Source organism: Schistocerca nitens, chromosome 2, assembly GCF_023898315.1.
Source record: "Schistocerca nitens isolate TAMUIC-IGC-003100 chromosome 2, iqSchNite1.1, whole genome shotgun sequence".
NCBI lineage: Eukaryota > Metazoa > Arthropoda > Insecta > Orthoptera > Acrididae > Schistocerca > Schistocerca nitens.
Window position 1 is genome coordinate 824614244 of NC_064615.1, and position 27197 is coordinate 824641440.

The following is a 27197-nucleotide window of genomic DNA, read 5'->3' on the forward strand; positions in this document are numbered from 1 at the left end:
TTCTCTGTCTTGTCTCTCACATTGTCACTGTCTTCATCAATTTCTCTCGCTCTTCCTTATTGCTGACTCCTTCCCTGCCACTTTCACTGTCACTGTGACCCAATGCTGCTGCATTTGTCCCATTCTTTTTCTCTCCTCTTTCTTTCTCGCTTACAGTCTGCTGTCTTTCTCCTCAGCCACAATTGTCTCCTCTTCTCACATGTCTTTTAGGGATGGTTTGCTCGGATTTTTGACGCCTAGGCCGAGAAACTTTAACACGTGGGTGTAGTGAATGGGGAAAAGTGGGCAAATTTTTCTCGTTGAAGTTCGCCAGTCTGGTTGGGGGTAGCAGGTCCTGCCCCAGCCACCCCCCCCCCCTCCCCACAACATATGTTTGGTCTCCACTCATCTCTCTTTTTTAGTCCCAATGGCTCCTCTCTTTTTTGATCCCACTGTTTTTATCTCTGTCCATCTCTTTTTCTCTTTTACGGCCACTGGCTCTCACTGACCATCAATACCTCCTTGCTCTTTGGCTCTAACGGCTGTTGTCTTATATATCTGTCTTTCTCTTTCACTATCACTTTCCTCTCTCCCAACATCACTGTCTCCTCTCTCTTCCACAGTCTCTCTCTCTCTCTCTCTCTCTCTCTCTCTCTCTCTCTCTCTCTCTCTCTCGCTCTACCTCTGCTACTTTCTTTCAGCACAAAAAGTGTGAAATGTCTGCACGCCTAAATTTTTGGTGAGTTTGGTGGAATAACAGTTGAGACAGCTGGTTCCCCACTTTTCCGTCAGATTCTTTTAAAGAGGAGCATATTCACGTTTTCTTGTTTCCCGACTGGAGAATTTTTCACCTGGTTCCCTTTTTCCCTGTTACAGCAAGGTGTGCTGCTTACATTAAATGAATTCTGTAGATCAGTAATATTTTGACAGTTAATTTATATACTTCGACACATTTACACACTTTGACACATATAAACAACTAATAAGTACACACAATATAAGGTTCACACAAAATTGTCTCTCTTCTGGCGCAAGTTTACTTTTCACCACATTACACAAAAATGCACAACTTCTTAGGCTACATGTACAATATACTAAAAATTGCAGCGTTTGATTCGCAACTACAATTTCGCATGACAAAATAAATTTTCGTATATAATGTGATTACGCAACTAGGTGACACCGTTGAATCATTTCCAAATCAAGACAGCCTGTATAGGCGTAAAGTACCCATTTACAGACACATCGCGTCATAAAGTTTTATTGGTCAAAAAGTGGTGACTTAAAACATAGTTTGGTTACCCCACAACCGTTACAATCGTCTCACTACCTCTGTTCAAGCTCCTTCTATGCCTCAGACCGGATGTTAAGTGCTTAAGCATGGTAACTTTCAACCTGCTAATCTCCGTAAAGGGTAATGATATCGAGAAAAAGATTCAAGGTTCCCTTATAATATCATCTTAAGAACATACAGCAAAAAAATTTCGACTATTTGTCTCGAATAAAAATTTGGAATTACAATTGGTACTTTTGGCACCCAAAAATCATGTTTTTTTTTGGGTGTATCTCAATAAAGGATAAAGATTTTTGAAAACGGGTAAATGGTGTTTCTAGATTAATGTCTGCAGAATTAACAGTTAAAATTTGAGCCATTTTCTACTGTTAGTTATTTAGATAAATGCAACATACTGTTCGAAAACGGCTAAAACGGTTTTTGTAGTTTTCTGCGTAAATACGGTAACTTTGAGACTCTGGATCTCGGTAACGGACAATGATATCGAAAAGATTTTCTAATTTCCGAAGGAAAATCAGCTCAAGAACACATGTTAAAAATTTCAACGGTTTACCATGAATAAAAATTATAGAAGTGATCGTCCCTACAACTGGTACTTTTGGTACACAAAAATTATGTTTTTTCAGGGCTATCTTAGGAACCACCCATGAACAAACGATGCTTTTATAAACCACCTATGGCCTACCTTAGACCAAACCTAATGCAAAAGAACCAAGTGTTTGCTCAGTTTGCCTGGGCTGAAGAAAGTGTGTGCTGTTTAAATGGTAACCCTGTACTGTAGGATAGCTAGAGTAAGTCCGTTCTTGCGATAGGTCTACAAATCGTCGTTGGGCCCAGGGATACCCGAAAGACTTGCCCTCTTATCTCTGTGATCAACAGAACCCAAGATACGACCCCATGAAAAGTCACATTTCCGCGCATATCTTTTTGGAAGATATTGATACCGTGCTATGACATGCACGGACCAATCTTATCGTAATTGTTTTTAATCTTACTTCCAAATTCTTTCTATTAAGTTATGTCATTCATTATTGAAGTTTATCTGTTGTTATTGTCGTCGTATCCGGTCCGAAGACTTTTTCGATGCAGTTCTCCTCTTTGATCAATTCTGTAATCTCGTACAACTACTGAAACCTGTTTCTATTTGAACCTGCGTACTATATTGCCGCTTTGGTATCAACCAATCCCTTCTTTTAGTTAATTTAGTTTTAGAAGAGACTTTACAATATTTAAATTTCTATCTGATGTTGACAAATGTCTCTTTTTCATCTTTTCTTGTTATCAGGTAGTAAAAGGATGAGCAGTCAGTCACAAATAATGTTTATTGCATATCCAGATTTCAGTCACTGTGTAGTGATCTTCAGCGCAGTAAATGTAGCTTAAAACATTAAAACCACTCAGATATGCACATAGTCATAACTGGACTACTCATGTCAAAGGTTGAGTTCGCTCTCTGGCTTTAATATTTTAACTTACATTTACTGCACTGAAGATGGCAGGCCACGTAGTGACTGAAATCTGGATATGCAGTCAGCATTATTTGCGACTGACTACTGTACCCTGCACTACTTGAAATAAGTACAGTTGTTAGGCACAGCTGCTTCCAAATGGAATCAAACTTGATTTTCTTGTTATTCCAGGCTGCATTTTATATGTAATCTACTTCATCCAAGTCAGTTATTTTGCTGCCCAAATGGCAAAACCCATCGACTACTCACTTTCTCATCTAATTCTATCCGCATCAGATGATTTATTTTGACTGTTTCCCATTATCCTCGTTTTTATTTTGTTGCTGTTCATCTTATAACCTTGTGTCAAGGCAATATCTGTTCCTCAAGTTGTGATGTAAAGTCGTGCAAGAGGCCAGTGCTCAGATTTAGTATTCATTTCGTTCCACTGATCTTCCAAGTCCTTTGATCTCCATGATAGAATTACAGTATCATCGGCAAACCTCCTCCCTGAAACTTAATTCCGTTTTAAAATCTCTTTTTGATTTCCATAGCCGCTTTCTCAGTGTACACATCAAATAACATCATTTTCATTCTCTTCGGCTCTTATGACTGCAGTATGGTTTCTATGTACGTTGTAGATAACTTTTGCCTCTCTCTATTTAATTTCAAAGCATCTAATCCAGTTAACAGTGTAAAATGTTTCCTCTAAATATACAAACGCTATTAAGGCGGGTTTGCCTTTCCTTAACCTGTATTCTAAGTAAGTCGTAGGCTTTTACTGCCTCAGGAGTTCCTAGATTTCTCGAACCCATGCTGAGCTTCTCCCAAGTCCGCTTCTACCAGGTTTTCCATTCTTTGTTACCACGGCGCTATAACACTTTTAAGGAAGATAAGGACATTAAATTGCAGAATTATCAGGGTATACGTTGCACAATAAACAGAACATTAAAAAATACACGAAGAGTCACAAAAATGAAATTTTATAAGATGATATCTGCACCGTGTCCTTGAATGCGGGGCTATGAAGAGGAAAGATTCTAGCCATGTCCAGCCGGCTGAAAAGAAATTTTTACGAGGAGTCAAAGGTTGCACTACGGTGGAAAGGGTTCCTGATGAAAACATTAGACGAGAACTGAATATTTTTGTAGTAGATCACAAAATATAAGAACATAAACAAAACTGTAAGGGACACGTGGAACGAATGCAATAAACAAGGATTCCTGAAATGGTCTTACAACCACAGGAAAAGAGGACATATGATCAGACAGTTACAAGGCAGAACTGAGGCCAGAACAAGTCGACGGGCCTAATCTGGGAAAGGCAGAAGAAGATTTTGTAACCATGGCTTATTAGACTTAATAGTCACACTTGTGAGCACCTGCCTTCTTTGCAACAGGAATTATTGCATTCATCTTGAAGACTCAGGGTATTCCCCTGTCTCGTACATGTTGCATACCAGGTGGATAGTTCTGTCATGGCTGACTCTTCCAAGGATCTCAGTAATTATGAAGGAATGTCGCCTACTCCAGGTGTCTAGACACAGGTCTATCACTGCTCAGCCAAATTTTTCTCGTAGTATCATATCTTCCAGCTCATCTTCACCTTCTTCCTCTTCTGTTTGTGTAATATTGTCCTAAAAATTGTTTCCCATTTTTCAAAAATTGTGGGCATTATTTTGGTTATGTATTCCCATACGCATGCAATAAAAAAATTCATTAAAACTTATGTTTGAAAATGCTTTGTTTCCGAGGTAAGGCCTTCAGAAAATTGATATTCACCGGAACGTGTTTCTTCCTGCAGATATAGCCCACTACGTATTCCTTCCACATTTCAGCTTTCCCTAGTTTGCTTAGGGCTGTCTTGTCATCTGAATTTTTTATATTCTTACAGTTGCTTCTCTTTTGACCAAATATTAAGTTAATTTTCCTATGTGGCATCTATCTTTCCCCTAGTCATGCATGCCTTTACGGCTTTACATTACTACGCTAATGGCTCTGAGCACTATGGGACTTAACATCTATGGTCATCAGTCCCCTAGAACTTAGAACTACTTAAACCTAACTAACCTAAGGACAGCACACAACACCCAGCCATCACGAGGCAGAGAAAATCCCTGACCCCGCCGGGAATCGAACCCGGGAACCCGGGCGTGGGAAGCGAGAACGCTACCGCACGACCACGAGATGCGGGCTTACTACGCTAGCCATTCCACCTTTGCCATTTTTTAGTTTCTGTTTATCTCATTTTCGAGGCATCTGTTGAGAAGAAATACTGTGCAGACTGGCAATAACAAAAAAAAAGCGTTTCTGAAATATCGAAATTTACTGACATCGAATATAAACTTAAGTTTGTGGAAGTCATGGTTTCCACAGAACTGTATTGTCACTTTATTAAACAACCAGTTTCGGTCAGAAACAGACCATCCTCAAGTATTATGCGACATCATTAATGAGATGCCGGGTGTCACATTGTACCTGAGTCCGTTTCTGAGAGAAACTGGTTGTCAAACAACAGCTTTGTACAAATCATGATTTTCCAAAAATTTCTAGACGCTGTAAATCATAACGGAGGAAAGTTCGGGGGCTAAAAATTTTAGAGGGAGGCTAAGACTCGAATACAGTATCGGATTCAAATGGATGTAGGTTGCTGTGGGTATGCAGAGGCTTGCAAAGAATAGACTAGCGTGGAGAGCTGCACTAAAAATCAGCCTTCGAACTGAAGACCACAACAACAATCACAACACGTTGCCTTTTTGTCAAGGATTCCCGTGTAAATTTCCCCAGCATTTCTGTTACACTTTGGTATGGGCTGTACGGACGTGTTAGATCCTAGGAGCGTGCCTCCAGATTCGCTCGTCTGTCGTACCTGCTCGATAAGTACTCGTAACGCTCGGGGACTGCACTAGAGCTAGTGGTACTAGTGTGTTGTACGCGATTTCCTTTCCAAATGCACAGTATCCCATGAAACTCATACTACGGATATCACTTGTTAGTTCCACTTCAGATCTCGTTTTAGTCACGTACTCCAGATGTTCATTACTAACCTTGTAATCGGGTACTATCGGATAAATTCGCTTTGTTATGATCTTAACCAACATTTATCGTAATTTAAAGGTAGCTACTGTTCATTACACTAAACGGAAATATTGTTGAGTGCTTTTACATTTCCTTATGATTGTCCAACACAGTACTGTCCTGTAGACTGCAGCGTCGTCAGTTAACAATCCGATGCTTCTGCAGACCTAACATGTTATACCGTTTAGGCGTACTGAGAACAATATTGGTCTTGTTACGGTTTCAGACGCTACTTCAGTTTCTGTTGCATATTCGTCGTCCAGTCTCTCAATCAAAATTGCATAGAGCCCATCAGATATCTGTAAAGATACTCTGTATGGCCGAGTCTTGATGATTTCTCTATGATCTGGTACAGTGTTCAACGCTTTTCGGAAATACAGGGTGATTCAAAAAGAATACCACAACTTTAAAAATGTGTATTCAATGAAAGAAACATAATATAACCTTCTGTTATACATCATTACAAAGAGTATTTAAAAAGGTTTTTTTTTCACTCAAAAACAAGTTCAGAGATGTTCAATATGGCCCCCTCCAGACACACGAGCAATATCAACCCGATACTCCAACTCGTTCCACACTCTCTGTAGCATATCAGGCGTAACAGTTTGGATAGCTGCTGTTATTTCTCGTTTCAAATCATCAATGGTGGCTGGGAGAGGTGGCCGAAACACCATATCCTTAACATACCCCCATAAGAAAAAATCGCAGGGGGTAAGATCAGGACTTCTTGGAGGCCAGTGATGAAGTGCTCTGTCACGGGCTGCCTGGCGGCCGATCCATCGCCTCGGGTAGTTGTCAGGTTTCATAACTAACCTTTTTCGTAGGACTCTCCATACAGTTGATTGTGGAATTTGCAGCTCTCTGCTAGCTCTGCGAGTCGATTTTCCTGGGCTGCGAACAAATGCTTGCTGGGTGCGTGCTACATTTTCATCACTCGTTCTCGGCCGTCCAGAACTTTTCCCTTTGCACAAACACCCATTCTCTGTAAACTGTTTATACCAACGTTTAATACACCACCTATCAGGAGGTTTAACACCATACTTCGTTCGAAATGCACGCTGAACAACTGTCGTCGATTCACTTCTGCCGTACTCAATAACACAAAAAGCTTTCTGTTGAGCGGTCGCCATCTTAACATCAACTGACGCTGACGCCTAGTCAACAGCGCCTCAAGCGAACAAATGTACAACTAAATGAAACTTTATAGCTCCCTTAATTCGCCGACAGGTAGTGCTTAGCTCTGCCTTTTGTCGTTGCAGAGTTTTAAATTCCTAAAGTTGTGGTATTCTTTTTGAATCACCCTGTATAGTATCACATTATCTACCTCGTCGTTTGTTTACAATGTTTATGTTAAATACTCAGTGGTTTTATGTATGGTGCTGTTGGTATACCTTAAGTGGCAGAACAGTTGCCCTGCCAATGTCCCGTTTGTTTCAAAGTTATAACCAACGTCCTGGGAAGTCACTCTGAGAGTATAAATAATGGAATTTGAATATCTTTTATTTTTTAATCATAATTTTTGACGGAAAGATATTAATTTTTTTTAGAAAGGATAACTGAAATCATCTAACCGCAGTCCTAAATGGAATATTGTGTGGAAATAGAAGCAATTATAATACACTCTGTATGAGTGAATGTTTTCGCGGCGATATGTACTGATAAAATTCTCTGGAGCTTCCAGCCGCGTCAAGTTTCTTAAATTCACGAGCTCCCGGCCGAGTACTCCTCGGCCACTGTCAAGTGATGATTGTTTTCTGGTTGCTGCCACCGACCTTATACAGCCGCGCTGCCTTCTGTGACATCGCTGGTGCTGCACGCCATATAAGGCCATGTTTTCGTCGCGCGCCCTTCTCACCCGCTTCATCTTTCCGATGGCCGTGTCCCAAGCCGTGCTTAGTTATCTGCAGCCGCTACCTGTACTCAGGGTGTTGTCACAAATTTTTATCTTGATAGTTTCTTTTATTAACCTATCCCAGAAACTATTAGTCCGTATGACATCTTGGATATTCGGGAAGCCAGCCGGATGTTCGCGTCGTACTCGCACGATATTTCAACAGCGTGCCTCGCTGTCTTCTTCAGGTGCTACCTGAGACTGGTCCATGGGTCGGTCGAGTCCAGTATTATGCCTGGGAGGAGCTGGGCGTTCCCTAATACTGGACTCGATCGACCCATGGGCCAGTCTCACGTACTTTTCGTGACAAGAGCCCTTTCATAAATAAACGATTCAGTTCTGTATGTGGCAATTTTATATGTGAATATACCTGTTGTTATTGCTTCCTTTGCATGTTCCTCTGCTTTTTCATTGTTTTTCACTCCGAACTATGCTTTCACCCGTTGTATTGGCAAAATATTTTGACTGAGCATTATTAATGCGTTTCGGAATTCTTCTTCTAGCAATCATGTGTTAAGCATTGCAGGTAAAAGATCTTCACGAAAAAATTCATCACTCGACCACGGAGTAACGTTCAACAAATCACAAGAATTCATTGCACATTGATAAACAGTCTACTGTCAGTTACAAAAGTGTCACGTTATTTAACAAAGGTTACAAGTAAATGTGGCTAAAAGTGATCTGAAACATCGTTGCATGACCACTTGTCTGTTTCTTTCGTTTCTGCAGTTTTAATAACATTGAGCGGCATCTTTACTCAGCGACACGCATCTTCTTGCGAGTATGGTTGACGGGTCGGCAGGCCGGCCGAAGTGGCCGTGCGGTTAAAGGCGCTGCAGTCTGGAACCGCAAGACCGCTACGGTCGCAGGTTCGAATCCTGCCTCGGGCATGGATGTTTGTGATGTCCTTAGGTTAGTTAGGTTTAACTAGTTCTAAGTTCTAGGGGACTAATGACCTCAGCAGTTGAGTCCCATAGTGCTCAGAGCCATTTGAACCATTTGAACGGGTCGGCAATAGCTTGGTGCAGCACCACAAAGCCGGCAAACCGCTCCAGAAGGTCCATTCGCTGATCCCAAGACTCGCGTTGAACATGAAATAAACAAACTTTCATCATGATACATTGAAGCGCCAAAGAAACTGGTATAGGCATGTGTATTCAAATACAGAGATACGTAAACAGGCAGAATACAGTGCTGCGGTCGGCAACGCCTGCTTAAGAAACAAGTGCCTGGCGCAGTTGTTAGATCGGTTACTGCTGCTACAGTGGCACGTTATCAAGATTTAAGTGCGTTTGAATGTGGTGTTATAATCGGCGCACGAGCGATGGGACAAAACAAGTCCGAGGGGGGGGGGGGGGGTGATGGTTAGTGTTTAACGTCCCGTCGACAACGAGGTCATTAGAGACGGAGCGCAAGCTCGGGTTAGGGAAGGAGTGGGAAGGAAATCGGCCGTGCCCTTTCAAAGGAGCCATCCCGGCATTTGCCTGAAACGCTTTAGGGAAATCACGGAAAACCTAAATTAGGATGGCTGGAGACGGGATTGAACCGTCGTCCTCCCGAATGCGAGTCCAGTGTGTTAACCACTGCGCCACCTCGCTCGGTCGATTCAAAACAAGTCCGAGATAGCGGTGAAGTGGGGATTTTCCCGTACGACCATTTCACGAGTGTACCGTGAATATCAGGAATCCGGTAAAACATGAAATCTCCGACATCGCTTCGGCCGGAAAAAGATCCTTCAAGAACGGGACCAACGACGACCGAAGAGAACCGTTCAACGTGACAAAAAAGTGCAACTCTTCCGCAAATTGCTGCAGATCTCAATGCTGGGTCATCAACAAGTGTCAGCGTGTGAACCATTCAACGAATCATCATCGATACTGGCTTTCAGAGCTGAAGGCGCACTCGTGTACCCTTGATGACTGCACGACACTATGCTTTACGCCTCGCCTGGGCCCGTCAACACCGACAATGGACTGTCAATGACTGGAAACACGTTGCCTGGCCGGACGAGTCTCATATCCAATTGTATCGAGCGGATGGCCGCGTACGGATATGGAGACAACCTCATGAATCCAAGGACTCTTCATGTCAGCAAGGGTTTGTTCAAGCTGATGGAGGCTCTGTAACGGTGTGGGGCGTGTGCAGTTGGAGTGATATTAGATCCCTGATACCACTCTGACAGGTGACTCGTACATAAGCATCCTGTCTGATCAGTTGCGTCCATTCATGTCCATTGTGCATTCCGACGGACTAGGGCAAGTCCAGCAGGACAGTGTGTCACCCCACACATACTGAATTGCTACAGAGTGGCTCCACGAACACTCTTTTGAGTTTGAACACTTCCGCTGGGCACCAAACTCCCCAGACGTGAACATTATTGAGCATATCTGGGATGCCTTGCAACATGCTGTTCTTCACCCCCTCTTACTCTTACGGATTTATGATCAGCCCTGCAAGATTCAAGGTGTCAGTTCCTTCCAGCACTACTTCAGACATTAGTCGAGTGAATGCCACGTCGTGTAGCGGCACTTTTGCGAGCTCCCGTGGACCCTACGCGATATTAGGCAGGTGTACCAGTTTCTTTGGCTCTTTAGTGTAGACAGCGTGGTCCATTGATAGTGGCCGGGCCGAATATCTCACGAAATAAGCATCAAACGAAAAAACTACAAAGAACGAAACTCGTCTAGCTTGAAGGGGGAAACCAGATGGCGCTATGGTTGGCCAGCTAGATGGCGCTGCCATAGATCAAACGGATATCAACTGCGTTTTTTTATATCGGAACCCACATTTTATTACATATTCATGTAGTATGTAAAGAAATATGAAGGTTTTAGTTGGACCACTTTTTTCGCTTTGTGATAGATGGCGCTGTAATAGTCACAATCGTATAAGTACGTGGTATGACGTAATATTCCGCCAGTGCGGACGGTATTTGCTTCGTGATACATTACCCGTGTTAAAATGGACCGTTTACCAATTGGGAAAAGGTCGATATCGTGTTGATGTATGGCTATTGTGATCAAAATGCCCAACGGACGTGTGCTATGCATGCTGATCGGTATCCAGGACGACATCATCCAAGTGTCCGGACCGTTCGCCGGATAGTTACGTTATTTAAGGAAACAGGAAGTATTCAGCCACATGTGAAACGTCAACCACGACGGGTAACAAATGATGATGCCCAAGTAGGTCTTTTAGCTGCTGTCGCGGCTAGTCCGCACATCAGTAGCAGACAAGTTGCGCGAGAATCGGGAATCTCAAAAACGTCGGTGTTGAGAATGCTACATCAACATCGATTGCACCCGTACCATATTTCTATGTACCAGGGATTGCATGCCGACGACTTTGAACGTCGTAAACAGTTCTGCAACTGGGCACAAAAGAAATTACGGGGACGATGACAGATTTTATTCACGCGTTCTATTTAGCGACGAAGCGTCATTCACCAACAGCAGTCACGTAAACCGGCATAATATGCACTATTGGGCAACGGAAAATCCACGATGGCTGCGACAAGTGGAACATCAGCGACCTTGGCGGGTTAATGTATGGTGAAGCATTATGGGAGGAAGGATAATTGGCCCCCATTTTAGCAATGGCAATCTAAATGGTGCAATGTATGCTGATTTCTTGCGTAATGTTCTACCAATGTTTCTACAAGATGTTTCACTGCATGACAAAATGGCGATGTGCTTCCAGTATGATGGATGTCCGGCACATAGCTCGCGTGCGGTTGAAGTGGTATTCAGTAGCATATTCCATGTCAGGTGGATTGGTCGTCAAAGCACCATACAATGGCCCGTACGTTCACCGGGTCTGATGTCCCCGGATTTCTTTCTGTGGGGAAAATTAATGGATATTTGCTATCGTGATCCACCGACAACGCATGACAACATGCGTCAGCGTACTGTCAATGCATGTGCGAACATTGCGGAAGGCGAACTACTCGCTGTTGAGAGGAATGTCGTTACACATATTGCCAAATGCATTGAGGTTGATGGACATCATTTTGAGCATTTATTGCATTAATGTGGTATTTACAGGTAATCACGCTGTAACAGCATGCCTTCTCAGAAATGATAAGTTCACAAAGGTACATGTATCACATTGCTACAACCGAAATAAAATGTTCAAACGTACCTACGTTCTGTATTTTAATTTTAAAAAACCTACCTGTTACCAACTGTTCGTCTAAAATTGTGAGCCATATGTTTGTGACTATTACAGCGCCATCTATCACAAAGCGAAAAAAGTGGTGCAACTAAAACATTCATATTTCTTCACGTACTACACGTATATGTAATAAAAAATGGGGGTTCCCTTTTTAAAAAACGCAGTTGATATCCGTTTGATCTATGGCAGCGCCATCTAGGGGGCCAACCATAGCGCCATCTGGTTTTCCCCTTCAAGTTAGACAAGTTTCGCTCTATGCAGTTTTTTCGTTTGACGCTTATTTCGTGAGATATTTGGCCCGGTCACGATCAATGGACCACCCTGTATACAGTCTACTGCCGCTTACAAAAGTGTTACGTTATTTAACAAAGGTGTACAAGTAAACGTGACTGAAAGCGAACTGATACATCGTTGCATAACCATTTAGCTGTTTCTTTTAGTTTTGCAGTTTTAATAACAGTGAGTGGCATGTTTAGACGCATCGGCGGTAGCTTGTTACAGCATTTCAAATCGCTCCAAAAGATCCATTCGCTGTTGCCAAGGCTCCGTGTTGAACATGAAACAAACTTACTTTATCTTCCATGGTGATGGCAGCATGGCCCGTAGTGGTGCAGCTCCAGACGGGGAAACAATACATCCTCCACATACCAGGAGGGGGGTAAATGCCTCCTCTCTTCTCCCTCCCAGTGGAAGCCTACGTCCTCAGCTTTCCTTCCCAAACGCCGCACGCCTTCCCCAGTCACGAAGCGTCGACATGTAGACGACGCTGCTCTGTTTGTGCAGTGGGGCCCTGTGCTCCGGCGGCCCAGGGCTGTGGCCGGTGCCCGCGGACTGCAGAGGCTTCGTCCTCTGTGTGGCCGACGCTGCGTCCTCCAATGCGACGGCAGGTCGGCTGCTACGCTGCCCGCCTCGCACCGGCTTCTCTGCACAGCTGCGGACCTGCGTACCTGCCTCAGAGGTTAGTTGCTACGCTACAGCAAGAGGGTAGAGTTCACACGCTGCAGGAGCATACAGGTAAGTGACTACACCTAAAAAGCAACGTTGCACTCGTTACATGTGAGGGTCCAATTCGGAGGGAGGGAAGGGTGGGAGGGGGTCTTGGGGTCACGACTGTCCTCAAAATACATTTCCGTAAGAGCGTTTATCTTTTTACGTGCAGAGTGACCTACTGGAAATGAACGTTTTTGGACTGGCTAGTAAATTCCAGTCTAGAGAAGTACCCCACTTGCAAGGAAACGTCACCAACTCGACCTCAGCTTCAAGTAAAAAAAGAGCTCTTGCAAGATATTAGCCACAACAATCGATTCCGGGCTATAATTTGGGCCATAACTATTGTTTATCACTTCATACACAACGGCAATGGAGTGTAGCCATGTATGTGGAAGTGAAACATGGACGATAAATAGTCTCAGGACTGAAGACCACAACAGCAACAACACAACGGTAAGGAGAGGTGCGCTACAGGGTGCTGCAAACACGAAAATAAAGTAAACGGGAGTTTTATTTAATTTATGGCTTTCTCCAAGCGTTGCGAAGTCAATTTACAATAGAATGGAAATTAATAAGGTCCAGTTATTACAAAAACAAACTAAAGAGCGTAATGCAGTTTGAGGCTCCCTCTGCTAACATCGGGCCACACAGTGCACCATTCGACCAGGCGGCCAAATGGAGACCCACATCGAGGGACCTCTTAAACTCTGGAAGGTCCTGATAACGCTGTCTTATATGTGTACGCAGCATGTCCGTCTTCTTCTCAGTGATCAATCAAAGTCTGACGTTCTTCACGCCCCTTGAATGCCACACCATGCCTGGGAACAATATTAAACACGAACTGCGCTAATGCACCTAGGAGACCGTTGTAGCTGTCACAGAAAATTGTAAGTCTAATCATTTACAAATGGTTCAAATAGCTCTGAGCACTACGGGACTTAACATCTGAGGTCATCAGTCCCCTAGAACTTAGAACTTCTTAAACCTAACTAACCTAAGGACATCACACACATCCATGCCCGAGGCAGGATTCGAACCTCCGACCGTAGCTGCCGCGCGGTTCCAGACTGAAGCGCCTAGAACCGCTCGGCCACACCGGCCGGCTTAATCATTTACATACCTGCTGGTAGTGTGCACGTACACGAAATTACATTGCCATCCGACAATGTCTTCTGGGTGCTTCTCTTGTGTTTGAAGTACACACTCAGGTGACAAAAAGACGGGGGATAGCGACGTGCATATGTACAGAAGGCAGTACTACCGGTTGCACAAGGTACAAGAGGGCAGTGCGTTGGTGGAGCTGTTATTTTTACTCAGGTGATTCATATAAACAGTTTTCCTACATTACTAAGGCCTCGCGACGGAAATTTGCAGACTTTAGACGCGGAATGATAGTTGGAGCTAGACATCCCATTTCGGGAATCGTTGGGGGATTCAGTATCTCGAGATCTACAGTGTGAAGAGTGTGCCGAGAATACCAGATTCCAGGAATTACATCTTATCATGAACAACGCAGTGGTTGAATGCCTTCACTTACAGAGCAAGTGCAGTGGTATGAGCGTAGAGTTGTCAGTGCTAAGAAACACAGCGTGAAATAATCGCAGAAGTCAGTGTGGAACGTACGACGAATGTATCCGTTAGGACAATGAGGCGAAATTTGGTGTTAATAGGCTGTGGCAGCAGTTGACCACCGAGAATGCCTCTGCTAACAGCACGACATCGCCAGCAGCACCTCTCCTGGCTCGTTACCATATTGGTTGGACCCTAGACGACTGGAAAACCGTGACCTCGTCAGATGAGTCAAGGTTTCAGTTGGCAAGAACTGACGCTAGTGTCCGAGTGTGGCGCAGAGCCCACGAAGCCATGGACCCAAGTTGTCAACAAGGCACTGTGCAAGCTGGTTTGGCTCCATAATGGTGTGGCCAGTGTTTATCTGGACTGTACTGGGTCCTCTGGTCCAATTAGACCGATCGTTGACTGGAAAAGTTTACGTTCGGCTACTTGGAGACCATTTACAGCCATTCATGGACTTGATTTTCCCAAACAACGATGGAACTTTAGCGGATGACAAGGCGCCATGGCACCAGGCCTCAGCTGTTCGTGACTGGTTTGACTACCTTCTGAACAATTCGAGCTACTAATTGTCGAAGACTGACTAAGACTGAAGGCTGCCGAAGAATGCGACTGAGACTGGCGTGTAGCTCCCTCCAGCCATCCTATATCACGGCGACAGAGGGAACTTGTAGTCGAAGCTGCAGAAGGTGTGGCGCAGTGGCTGTGCACCACTGGACCACTATCCGTGCCTGTCAGAAACGTTCGTTTCTATTGCGAACTGTGAGACACTGGTGGGGATGGTACCGATCTATGATACCACAGTAACTCTGATATTATGCAGTTACAGCCATCTTCGCGGGAACTGGTTGTTTGTCACTTGCTCTGCCCTACTACAGCCACTTAATGCCCGAGCCTGAAGTAAAGTACAGCGGGGTGACAACCAGGGACCTCTTCGGGGGATGGGGAAAGGCAGGAGGCGGAAGGTGGGCATATCTACCCAACGAGCTTTGAAATCTTGTTCAAAAACACGTTATTCTACACCAAAAATAGTGAGTATTTAAATTTTCAACCTTACGCACATATACGTTCAACATTATTTTAACCATATTCTCGTATTGATATTCTGCAGCTCTACATATGCTTCAAAATAAAAATTAATAAACCTAAGTAACTGAAGAATATAAATACGAAATGAAGTTAATTATTTGCACTTATTATTTAATCATTCCAAAAAAAATGGTTCAAATGGCTCTGAGCACTATGGGACTTAACTTCTGAGGTCATCAGTCCACTAGAAATTAGAACTACTTAAACCTAACTAACCTAAGGACACCACACACATCCATGCCCAAGGCAGGATTCGAACCTGCAACCGTAGCGGTCGTGCGGCTCCAGACTGTAGCGCCTAATCATTCCAATCGCACTGAAAAATAGCGCATCTCCTGCGAATCACTTTAACAGCGCCAGCTTTAAAATTGAAAGAAAGTAGCACACAACAACGATGTTAATAATTCAATAGCGCTAAGTTACTTCTTTGATGAAACATAATTTCATTCATTTACTCTGCATTTGTGAACCGCAACATAAAAATGTTCAAATCAAACAGGTCTCTGGTACCAGCTACAGGTTAGAAACAGCGCACTTAGACACAATGAACAAAGCATGTTATCAGTGTCGAAACAGCGTTTCACAATCCACTTAGTCATTATGATGTAGAGTACTTTCAGGTTGCTGCATTAACAAAAGAAGGTAACAGCGTAAGTTTAAATGCTGTACATTTAGAAAGTCATTACTGCATAGTATCAAAATTATGGTCCAGACTTTTGTGCGGAATCGATTGCAAGTATGCTTTTTCTCTTTAAAATATGAAGTCGAGTTTGTGATGTTTCCTCGTTATCTGAATTGCAATATTTTCTTGTTTTTCACTTCTTTGCTTAGATGTTGATATTTTTAGAACCCTACTTCAGTCTGAAACATTCATTGAAAGATGTAAAATAACATTTTAATGAAGAGAATTTTATTTTCCGGGTTTAAAAATAGATATACTACGAAGTCAACACTATTGGAAAATCTTGTTGACAAGTGTCAATAACTTATCATTATGCCACTAGATTGTTTAAAAGTACTCCCTTGTGAAATTTTGTGCCTACTAATAGCTGCTGAAGCGTGAAAAACTCGTTTTCCTTCTATCTGGAGAGAAAACAAGCCACAGTAATTTTCAGTTTGATATTTTGTACGTTAATTTTTGTTTAACACATCTGCACCTACATCTGTACTCTGCCAGCCACTGTGAAGTGCATGTATCGGATTTTACGACCCTATCAAGTAAGGGCCGCGTGGAAAATAACTGTTCAAATGCCTCCGTGCATCCTGACTTTTTACTTATGTGTGTGACTTCAGAGTATTATGAGTGCTCCATAAATCGCCGACTATGTTATTTTAACTGTATGTCGACTTTTTTAACTGTCCCCCAATGAACGTCTCCGTGTTATTGTATATTTAAACTTCCATTATCTCCATTTAATGTGTTTTTATATTCCCTTTTTCCTCCCTTTTTTATGTATAAGTTTGCTCTTTTATTATTTGTATGTCACTGGGCTGAAGAGCGAAGGATTGTGCCGTCGTCAGCCCTCTCCTGCCCGTGTGGGGCAGGGGCATGAAATTACAATAAGAAAAAAAAGTTCATCCTGTAATTACCACGATTTCTACGGGTGCGATACGTAGGAGGTTGTCGTATATTCCCAGAGTTATCATTGAAAGATGGTACTAGAAACTTTGTAGGTAGGCTTTCTCGGAATAGTTTACGTCTATCTTAAAGGCTCTACCAGTTCAGTTTCTTATGAATTTCTGTGACACTCTCCCAACGGTAGCACAAAACTGTAACCATCTGTGCTGCCCTTCTCTGTAAAAGTTCAATATCCCCTGTTAGTCCTGGTTGGTTGGTTTTTGGGGAAGGAGACCAGACAGCGAGGTCATCGGTCTCATCGGATTAGGGAAGGATGGGGAAGGAAGTCGGCCGTGCCCTTTGAAAGGAACCATCCCGGCATTTGCCTGGAGCGATTTAGGGAAATCACGGAAAACCTAAATCAGGATGGCCGGACGCGGGATTGAACCGTCGTCCTCCCGAATGCGAGCCCAGTGTCCTGTTAGTCCTATCTGGTACGGGTTCCTTAAACGTGACCACTATTTTAGGATGGGAAAAACGAGTGATTTGTAAGTAATCTCCTTGTAGACTGTATTTCCCTAGTATTCTACCAATAAAGCGAAGTCTGCCATCTGCTCTACCGACGAATGAACCTATGCGATCATTCTCTTTCATCTCTCTGCTAAGTGTTACAACCAGGTATTTACATGAGTTGACTGTGTTCCAGCTGGGACTCGTTGATATTGTAGTTGTAGGATGCTACGTTTTTTTTTCGTTTTATGAGGTGCACAGCATTGTTGTAATATTGCTATGGTTTTAAATATTTGTAAAAGGTTCCTGCAGAATATGCAACCTACAATTCTCGCTTAAGGTTATGGTAAGATAGAATGATATTTCATCGAGGAAGCAAGGAATGGTGGTAGCCCTAAAAAATACAGGATATTCGAACAGGGAAATTGCAAGGAAATTGTTCATTGACCACAAAACGGTGGGAATATCTTTAAAAAAGCAGAGAGGTACCGAAATTTCAAGCTTGCGACACCTAGCGAAAACGAAAATGAGTTCAAGTGTTATTACTTTCAAAACAATGAGATTTTCAGAAGTGTATTTCACATCGAACAATGTTCAGACGACTTTCAAAGATGAATGTCAGGTGAGGAAGAAGACTACCAAGAAGAAACCTATGTTGACTATGAAAAACATTGCAGCTATGATTCAGTTTGTAACACGTACGAAGACTGGATCGTACGAGACGGAGACAAAGTAATTTTCCCTGTCGAAAAGAAGTTTAGTGTGTGTGGTAGCGATGCTGGCTTGAAACACTCAATTGAAACAGGAGAGGAACTGAAGAAAGCGTGTGTTATTCAAATCGAAAAGTTCAGTAAAGTGGTGTATAATATGGGTGCCTTTTGTTCCAAAGGAAGGGTAAAAAATATGTAGAGATGAAGTCAGTCGTATGGAATACTGTATAATCGTTGAAAAGGAAGTAATGAACACAGTTAGGGACCATTTCAGTGGTGAAAACCTTGGGCAATTTATTTTTCAAGATGACAGTGGCAGTTGCCACCGATCAGGGGTTACACAGCAATGACTGAATGATGTGGATTTCCAGAGACTGTGGCGCTAGCAAACTCTTCTGACGTGAGTTCTATTGATAAATCTGGTCAGAAATTCAAAAAAGTTCCACCAATATGGCTTTCCATCGAAAATTCAGCTGAGAGGTATGATAGATCGTGTCTGATACCATGAAATCGAACCTGCGTTGTTTGAACGTTCCGTTCACTCAGTGTCGAGAAGAATCCATTCTCTGAAGGAAACCCGTGGGAAGTCTGCTAAATATTGAAATATTGATTTTTTGAGATACATTAACCTAAATGTATTACACATTAAGATACATTCAATAAAATTCTCCGTACTACACTGGTGACGTTCTAAAAGTACCCAAACTTACTGATCAAAACGGACCGCAGTGTGTACCTATGTCAGTGACGGGAGGGAGACAACGCATTCACTTCGAGGCTGTCCTCCATATCAATACCAATGGAACAGTGGACGAAAGAGCATCGCATGTTGTTGTACAATACCTTTGTCCTAAATACTGTGTCTGTCATTACAACACGAAGAATATTTCGTAGTTATTTTAATGGTGCAGATCCAAGTCGCAGTACGTTACTACGGTGGATTACAGCTTTCAAGGCAACAGGAAATATTTTTAAGTAGAAGGTGCCAGAGAAAAAGTCTGGATTTAGAATTCCATCTGAATACAAGAAACGAGGGGGAGTTGGAAAATAAGTTCCCCTGTCGACCGTGGGCAGAGTTGTGTGATATGGGCGAAAGACGACACGGCAGGTGAACGCGCACGTGCAAGACACCGATGCAGCGCCTGCGCAAAGCTGAGGCCAGCCGCTCAGTCTTTTACTGGAGCTATGGAGAGAAGGTGCGTTTTAGAGTCGTGGTCAACGGCGGAAGTGAGAGCTGTTATCCGCTATGAATGGGCACGTGGAGTATCAGGCACAGAAACTCATAATCGTCTTGTTGAGGTGTATAGGTCAGGTGTGATGTCGAGGCAAATGATGCTGAGATGGTGCCAGCAATTCAGTGATGGACGTCAGCAAGTGCAGGACACACCGAGACCTGGACTGACGCACATGGCCACTACAGATGCAAATGTCAGGAAGTTGGATGATATGGTTAAAGAGAACCGGCGTATCACCATCGGTGGAGTAGTGGCAGATCTTGGAATCGCACATGAGCGAGCTCACCAGATCATTCACGACATTTGTCGATACAGGAAAGTGTCAGCACGATGGGTGCCCCGCCAACTGAGCCCAACACACACGGAACAACGCATGGCGTTGAGCCTGGAACAGGTCGGGCGTTACCACGAATCTGACAATGATCCTCTGTTTCGTATTGCGACGGGGAATGAAACGTGGGTCCACCATTACACGCCCAAATCGAAGGCCGCATCCATGGAGTGGAAACATCCATCGTCACCTGTCCGAAAGAAGTTCAAAAGCACTTCGTCTGCAGGTAAAGTGCTACTCACCGTTTTCTGGGACGCCAAAGGATTTTGCTGCTGGACTTTCTGGAGAATGCAACTATGAAACGTCCCCTTTTTGAACACTTATACTCGACTGTCCTTAAACTGACACACAATATTTTTTTTAGCGCAACGCAATCTGACTTTAAATAATCTCTACAAGAGAATGGCCCTGACTAACATTAACCTGTACTTTTCACAAATCACTTACCTCACAAAAATCTTGGTTACTCCCACTACTGCAATACCGCAAGCGCCACTACTGCCAGCTAAATAAAAGATTTAAACTATGGAAGGCACTAACTACTGATAGGGATAGTTAGCAAATGAAAGATATTAATAGAGAACAAACGTTGTATTTACCTTAATAGTCATATATATATATATATATATATATATATATATATATATATATATATATATATATATATATATATATATATATAGAGCAGTTCATGACAAATTTCAAAACTCCGCCATCTCTCTCCCCACATCCACCACTGCTGGCGGCTCACCTCCAACTGCGCAACGCTACGCGCTGTTCACAGCCAGCTGCCTAACACTACAATGGCGAGTATTACAACAATGCAAAGCAGCCACAGACTGCACACAGCACAGCCAGTGATTTTCATACAGAGGTGGCGTTACCAATAAAAAACCTAAACAGCCTACTTACACAACCATCAATGCTACGCGGTACCGTGCAACTCTGTCGAAATTGAAAGAGATGATTCGGAAAAAAGTGGCCTGGCCTTCTCAGATCTGGCGTTCTGCTGTTGGATGACAATGCGAGACGGCGACGGCAACGCAAAACCATATTGAACTCTTGGTTTGGAGCGCCTACACCATCCGCCTTACAGTCCGGATCTCACACCAAGTGACTTCCATCTGTTTCCTGCTTTGAAGAAGACTCTCGGCGGAAGGTGCTTTGGCAGCAATGCTGACGTCAAACAAACCGTTCAACGCTTCTTCCGTATGCAACGCTCTGATTTTTTCCTGGAAGGCTTTTTGAAGCATATAAAGCGGTATGACAAATGTCTCAATGTACTTGGAAACTATGTAGAAAAATAAAGATATGTCTTATCTTTAATGTCTCATTCTCTTTTTTTTTTCCTTTCACACACAACTCTGACCACAGTCGACAGGGGAAACTTATTTTCCAACTCCCCCTCGTACAATGGTAATGGTTCAACAGATCAAAGATAGCGAGTTCCAACAATGAGAAGACCTCCCTGTACATATGCAGGTGACTTTTAAAGATGACACAAATGTAGTAGTTCTTACAAGCAATTATGTGTATTTTCATTTAAATGGATCAGTGTAACGGAACTATATTTTTGGGCTCCTGAACGACCTTGCGTAGCTCATGAAATACGTAGGGTTTTCAATAAGTAACGCAATAAATTTTTTTCTCGGCCGATTTCGGTTGAAAAAAATGCTGAATTTGTTGTAGGACATCGTGAAATATTCCCACTTCATCCCGTATAGTTTCTTGAAGTTCTGATAGGTGTTGGTGCTGTAGTTAGCTTTAAAAATGGCATTTGTAAGTAAAGTACGTTCCAAGCAGAGAACTGTCATTGAGTTTCTTTTGGCGGAAAACCAGAGCTTCGCAGATATTCGAAGGCGCTTGCAGAATGTCTACAGAGACCTAGCAGTGAATAAAAGCACGGTGAGACGTAGGGCATCATCGCAACACGATCTCGCGCGTGCCGGCAGGCTGCTCACAACTGTGACTCTTGCAGTGTTGGAACGTGCAAACACTGACATTCGAGGTGACTGACGGAACACAACCAAACGTCTCGCTGCTCAGCTGAACGTCTCGGCTGGTACTGCTGACACACTCGTCCACCAGTGTACCGGGACTACAGTGAACTCAGCTTCCTACTTGGAAGCGCTCAAAAGACTGAAAAGGCGGCTCTCGCGCTGCCGCAGGGACCAAGACCCCATTGGTTCCCCAGCCTCCCTACAGTCCTGACCTGGCTCCTGCTGACTTTTTTTCGTTTGCTCGGTTAAAAGGAGTCGTGAAAGGAAAACATTGGGACACGATCGAAAGCGTCCAGGCGCATATTACATGACCTCTAAAGGACATTCCGAAAAAGGCATTCCAGGATGCCTTCCAGGCGTGCAAACACCTCCTCCAGAAGTGTATCGACGCAAGAGGGTGCTATTTTGAAAATTTTTGATTATTTGTACGAATATATTCGATAAACGATTTTTTTATGAATCTGGTCGCATTACTTATGGAACGCACCTTGTACATCTGATATGGCAAAACTGGGTCTAAAGGCACTCGATGTAGTCCCCTGTAATGTTCACTACACGCTGCCACCGATGGGGCTGACAGCGGACAGAGCGATCTTACCGTACAACAACGCAGAACCGCATACTACATCTACATCTACATCGATCCTTCGCAAGCCACCGTATGGCGCGTGGCGGAGGGTACCCTGTACCACTACTAGTCACTTCCTTTCCTATTCCACTTGCAAATAGAGCGAGGGAATAACGACTGACCATATTCGTCAGTATGAGCCCTAATTTCTCGTACATTGTCGTCGTGGTCCTTACACGCAATGTATGTTGGCGCTGTTGAATCCTTCGGTATGTTGTTGTTGTGGTCTTCAGTCCTGAGACTGGTTTGATGCAGCTCTCCATGCTACTCTATCCTGTGCAAGCTTCTTCATCTCCCAGTACCTACTGCAACCTACATCCTTCTGAATCTGCTTAGTGTATTCATCTCTTGGTCTCCCCCTACGATTTTTACCCTCCACGCTGCCCTCCAATACTAAATTGGTGATCCCTTGATGCCTCAGAACATGTCCTACCAACCGATCCCTTCTTCTGGTCAAGTTGTGCCACAAACTCCTCTTCTCCCCAATCCTATTCAGTACCTCCTCATTAGTTATGTGATCTACCCATCTAATCTTCAGCATTCTTCTGTAGCAACACATTTCGAAAGCTTCTATTCTCTTCTTGTCCAAACTATTTACCGTCCATGTTTCACTTCCATACATGGCTACACTCCATACAAATACTTTCAGAAATGACGTCCTGACACTTAAATCTATACTCGATGTTAACAAATTTCTCTTCTTCAGAAACGCTTTCCTTGCCATTGCCAGTCTACATTTTATATCCTCTCTACTTCGACCATCATCAGTTATTTTGCTCGCCAAATAGCAAAACTCCTTTACTACTTTAAGTGTCTCATTTCCTAATCCAATATCCTCAACATCACCCGACTTAATTCGACTACATTCCATTATCCTCGTTTTGCTTTTGCTGATGTTCATCTTATATCCTCCCTTCAAGACACCATCCATTCCGTTCAACTGCTCTTCCAAGTCCTTTGCTGTCTCTGACAGAATTACAATGTCATCGGCGAACCTCAAAGTTTTTATTTCTTCTCCATGGATTTTAATACCTACTCCGAATTTTTCTTTTGTTTCCTTTACTGCTTGCTCAATATACAGATTGAATAACATCGGGGAGAGGCTACAACCCTGTCTTACTCCCTTACCAACCACTGCTTCCCTTTCATGTCCCTCGACTCTTATAACTGCCATCTGGTTTCTGTACAAATTGTAAATAGCCTTTCGCTCCCTGTATTTTACCCCTGCCACCTTTAGAATTTGAAAGAGAGTATTCCAGTCAACATTGTCAAAATCTTTTTCTAAGTCTACAAATGCTAGAAACGTAGGTTTGTCTTTCCTTAATCTTTCTTCTAAGATAAGTCGCAAGGTCAGTATTGCCTCACGTGTTCCAGTATTTCTACGGAATCCAAACTGATCTTCCCCGACGTCGGCTTCTACTAGTTTTTCCATTCGTCTGTAAAGAATTCGTGTTAGTATTTTGCAGCTGTGGCTTATTAAACTGATTGTTCGGTAATTCTCACATCTGTCAACACCTGCTTTCTTTGGGATTGGAATTATTATATTCTTCTTGAAGTCTGAGGGTATTTCGCCTGTTTCATACATATTGCTCACCAGATGGTAGAGTTTTGTCAGGACTGGCTCTCCCAAGGCCGTCAGTAGTTCCAGTGGAATGTTGTCTACTCCGGGGGCCTTGTTTCGACTCAGGTCTTTCAGTGCTCTGTCAAACTCTTCACGCAGTATCGTATCTCCCATTTCATCTTCATCTACATCCTCTTCCATTTCCATAATATTGTCCTCAAGTACATCGCCCTTGTATAGACCCTCTATATACTCCTTCCACCTTTCTGCCTTCCCTTCTTTGCGTAGAACTGGGTTGCCATCTGAGCTCTTGATATTCATACAAATGGTTCTCTTCTCTCCAAAGGTCTCTTTAATTTTCCTGTAGGCAGTATCTATCTTACCCCTAGTGAGACAAGCCTCTACATCCTTACATTTGTCCTCTAGCCATCCCTGCTTAGCCATTTTGCACTTCCTGTCGATCTCATTTATGAGACGTTTGTATTCCTTTTTGCCTGCTTCATTTACTGCATTTTTATATTTTCTCCTTTCATCAATTAAATTCAATATTTCTTCTGTTACCCAAGGATTTCTACTAGCCCTCGTCTTTTTACCTACTTGATCCTCTGCTGCCTTCACTACTTCATCCCTCAAAGCTACCCATTCTTCTTCTACTGTATTTCTTTCCCCCATTTCTGTCAATTGTTCCCTTATGCTCTACCTGAAACTCTGTACAACCTTTGGTTCTTTCAGTTTATCCAGGTCCCATCTCCTTAAATTCCCACCTTTTTGCAGTTTCTTCAGTTTTAATCTACAGGTCATAACCAATAGATTGTGGTCAGAGTCCACATCTGCCCCTGGAAATGTCTTACAATTTAAAACCTGGTTCCTAAATCTCTGTCTTACCATTATATAATCTATCTGATACCTTTTAGTATCTCCAGGGTTCTTCCATGTATACAACCTTCTATCATGATTCTTAAACCAAGTGTTAACTTTGATTAAGTTGTGCTCTGTGCAAAATTCTACCAGGCGGCTTCCTCTTTCATTTCTTAGCCCCAATCCATATTCACCTACTACGTTTCCTTCTCTCCCTTTTCCTACTCTCGAATTCCAGTCACCCATGACTATTAAATTTTCGTCTCCCTTCACTATCTGAATAATTTATTTTATTTCATCATACATTTTTTCAATTTCTTCGTCATCTGCAGAGCTAGTTGGCATATAAACTTGTACTACTGTAGTAGGTGTGGGCTTCGTATCTATCTTGGCCACAATAATGCGTTCACTAAGCTGTTTGTAGTAGCTTACCTGCGTTCCTATTTTCCTATTCATTATTAAACCTACTCCTGCATTACCCCTATTTGACTTTGTGTTTATAACCATGTGGTCACCTGACCAGAAGTCTTGTTCCTTCTGCCACCGAACTTCACTAATTCCCACTATATCTAACTTTAACCTATCCATTTCCCTTTTCAAATTTTCTAACCTACCTGCCCGATTAAGGGATCTGACATTCCACGCTCCGATCCGTAGAACGCCAGTTTTCTTTCTCCTGATAACGACATCCTCTTGAGTAGTCCCCGCCCGGAGATCCGAATGGGGGACTATTTTACCTCCGGAATATTTTACCCAAGAGGACGCCATCATCATTTAATCATACAGTAAAGCTGCATGCCCTCGGGAAAAATTACGGCCGTAGTTTCCCCTTGCTTTCAGCCGTTCGCAGTACCAAAACAGCAAGGCCGTTTTGGTTATTGTTACAAGGCCAGATCAGTCAATCATCCAGACTGTTGCCCTTGCAACTACTGAAAAGGCTGCTGCCCCCTTCGGTACTCAGCTTCAAATGCCGGTTCCCTAAAGCTTTTCAATAGAGTTCCTCGAAAAGAACGTCGCCTTTCTTCCATTCCCACTTGAGTTCCCGAAGCATCACCATAACACTTGTGTGCTGTTCGAACGTACCGCCTCTGAAGTGCTTCGATGTCTTCCATTAATCCGACCTGGTACGAATCCCAAACACTCGAGCAGTACTCAAGAATGGGTCGCACTAGCGTCCTATATGCGGTCTGCTTTACAGATGAACCACACTTCCCAAAAATTCTCCCAGTAAACCGAAATCGACCATTCACTTTCACTACCACAGTCCTCACATGCTCATTCTATTTCATATCGCTTTGCAACGTTACGCCCAGATATTTAAATGACATGGCTGTGTCAAGCAGGACACTATCAATGTTGTATTCGAACATTACGGGTTTGTTTTTCCTACTCATCCGCATTAATTCACAATTTTCTACATTTAGAACTAGCTGCCATTCACCACATCAACTAGAATTTTTGTCTAAGTCATCTCATATCCTCCTACAGTCACTCAGCTTCTACACCTTACCGTACGCCACAGCATCGTCAGCAAACAAACGCAGATTACTGCCCACCCTGCTCACCAAATCATTTATGTACATCGAGAACAACAGTGGTCCTATCACACTTCCCTGGGCACTCCTGACGAGACTCCTGTCTCTGATGAACATTAACCGTTAAGGACAACATACTGGGTTCTATTACTTTAGAACTCTTCGAGGCAGTCACATGTCTGTGAACGTATTCCATATGCTGGTTCCTTCGTTAACAGTTTACGATGGGGCACCGTGTCCAATGTTTTCCGGAAATCTAGAAATATCGAATCTTCCTATTGTCCTTCATCCATAGTTCGCAATATTTCATGCGAGAAAAGGGCAAGCTGAGTTTCACACGAGTGATGCTTTCTAAAACCAGGCTGATTCGTGGACATAAGCTTCTCGGTCTCAAGAAAGCTTATTATACTCGAACTGAGAGTATGTTCAAGGATTCTGCAGCAATCCGAGGTTAGGGATATTGGTCTGTAATTTTGTGGGTCCGTTCTTTTATACTGGAGTCACCTGCGCCCTTTTCCAGTAACTTGGGACTTTGCGCTGGGCGACAGACCCACGCTAAATGCAAGCTAGGTAAGGGGTCAGTGCCGTAGAGTACTCTTTGTAAAACCGAATTGGGATTCCATCCGCAGGTGGTGACATTTGCTTTTAAATCTTTCAGTTGTTCTCTACGCCGGGGAACTTATTGTTACTCGTATGTCGTCCATATGTGAGTCTGTTCGATGGTCAAAGGACGGTATGTTTGCACGATTCTCTTGCGT

At 43.2% G+C, this 27197-nt stretch overlaps 1 protein-coding gene across 2 annotated transcripts in view; it reads left to right on the top strand.

The window, feature by feature from the left end:
* LOC126237083 (uncharacterized) overlaps positions 1–27197 on the top strand; it is a 190851-nt gene that overhangs the window by 34521 nt on the left and 129133 nt on the right. For both annotated transcript variants that reach the window (XM_049946882.1, XM_049946883.1), the window contains exon 3: positions 12646–12820. In XM_049946882.1, the coding sequence (XP_049802839.1) occupies positions 12646–12820 (175 nt within the window). The remainder of the gene's footprint in view (positions 1–12645; positions 12821–27197) is intronic.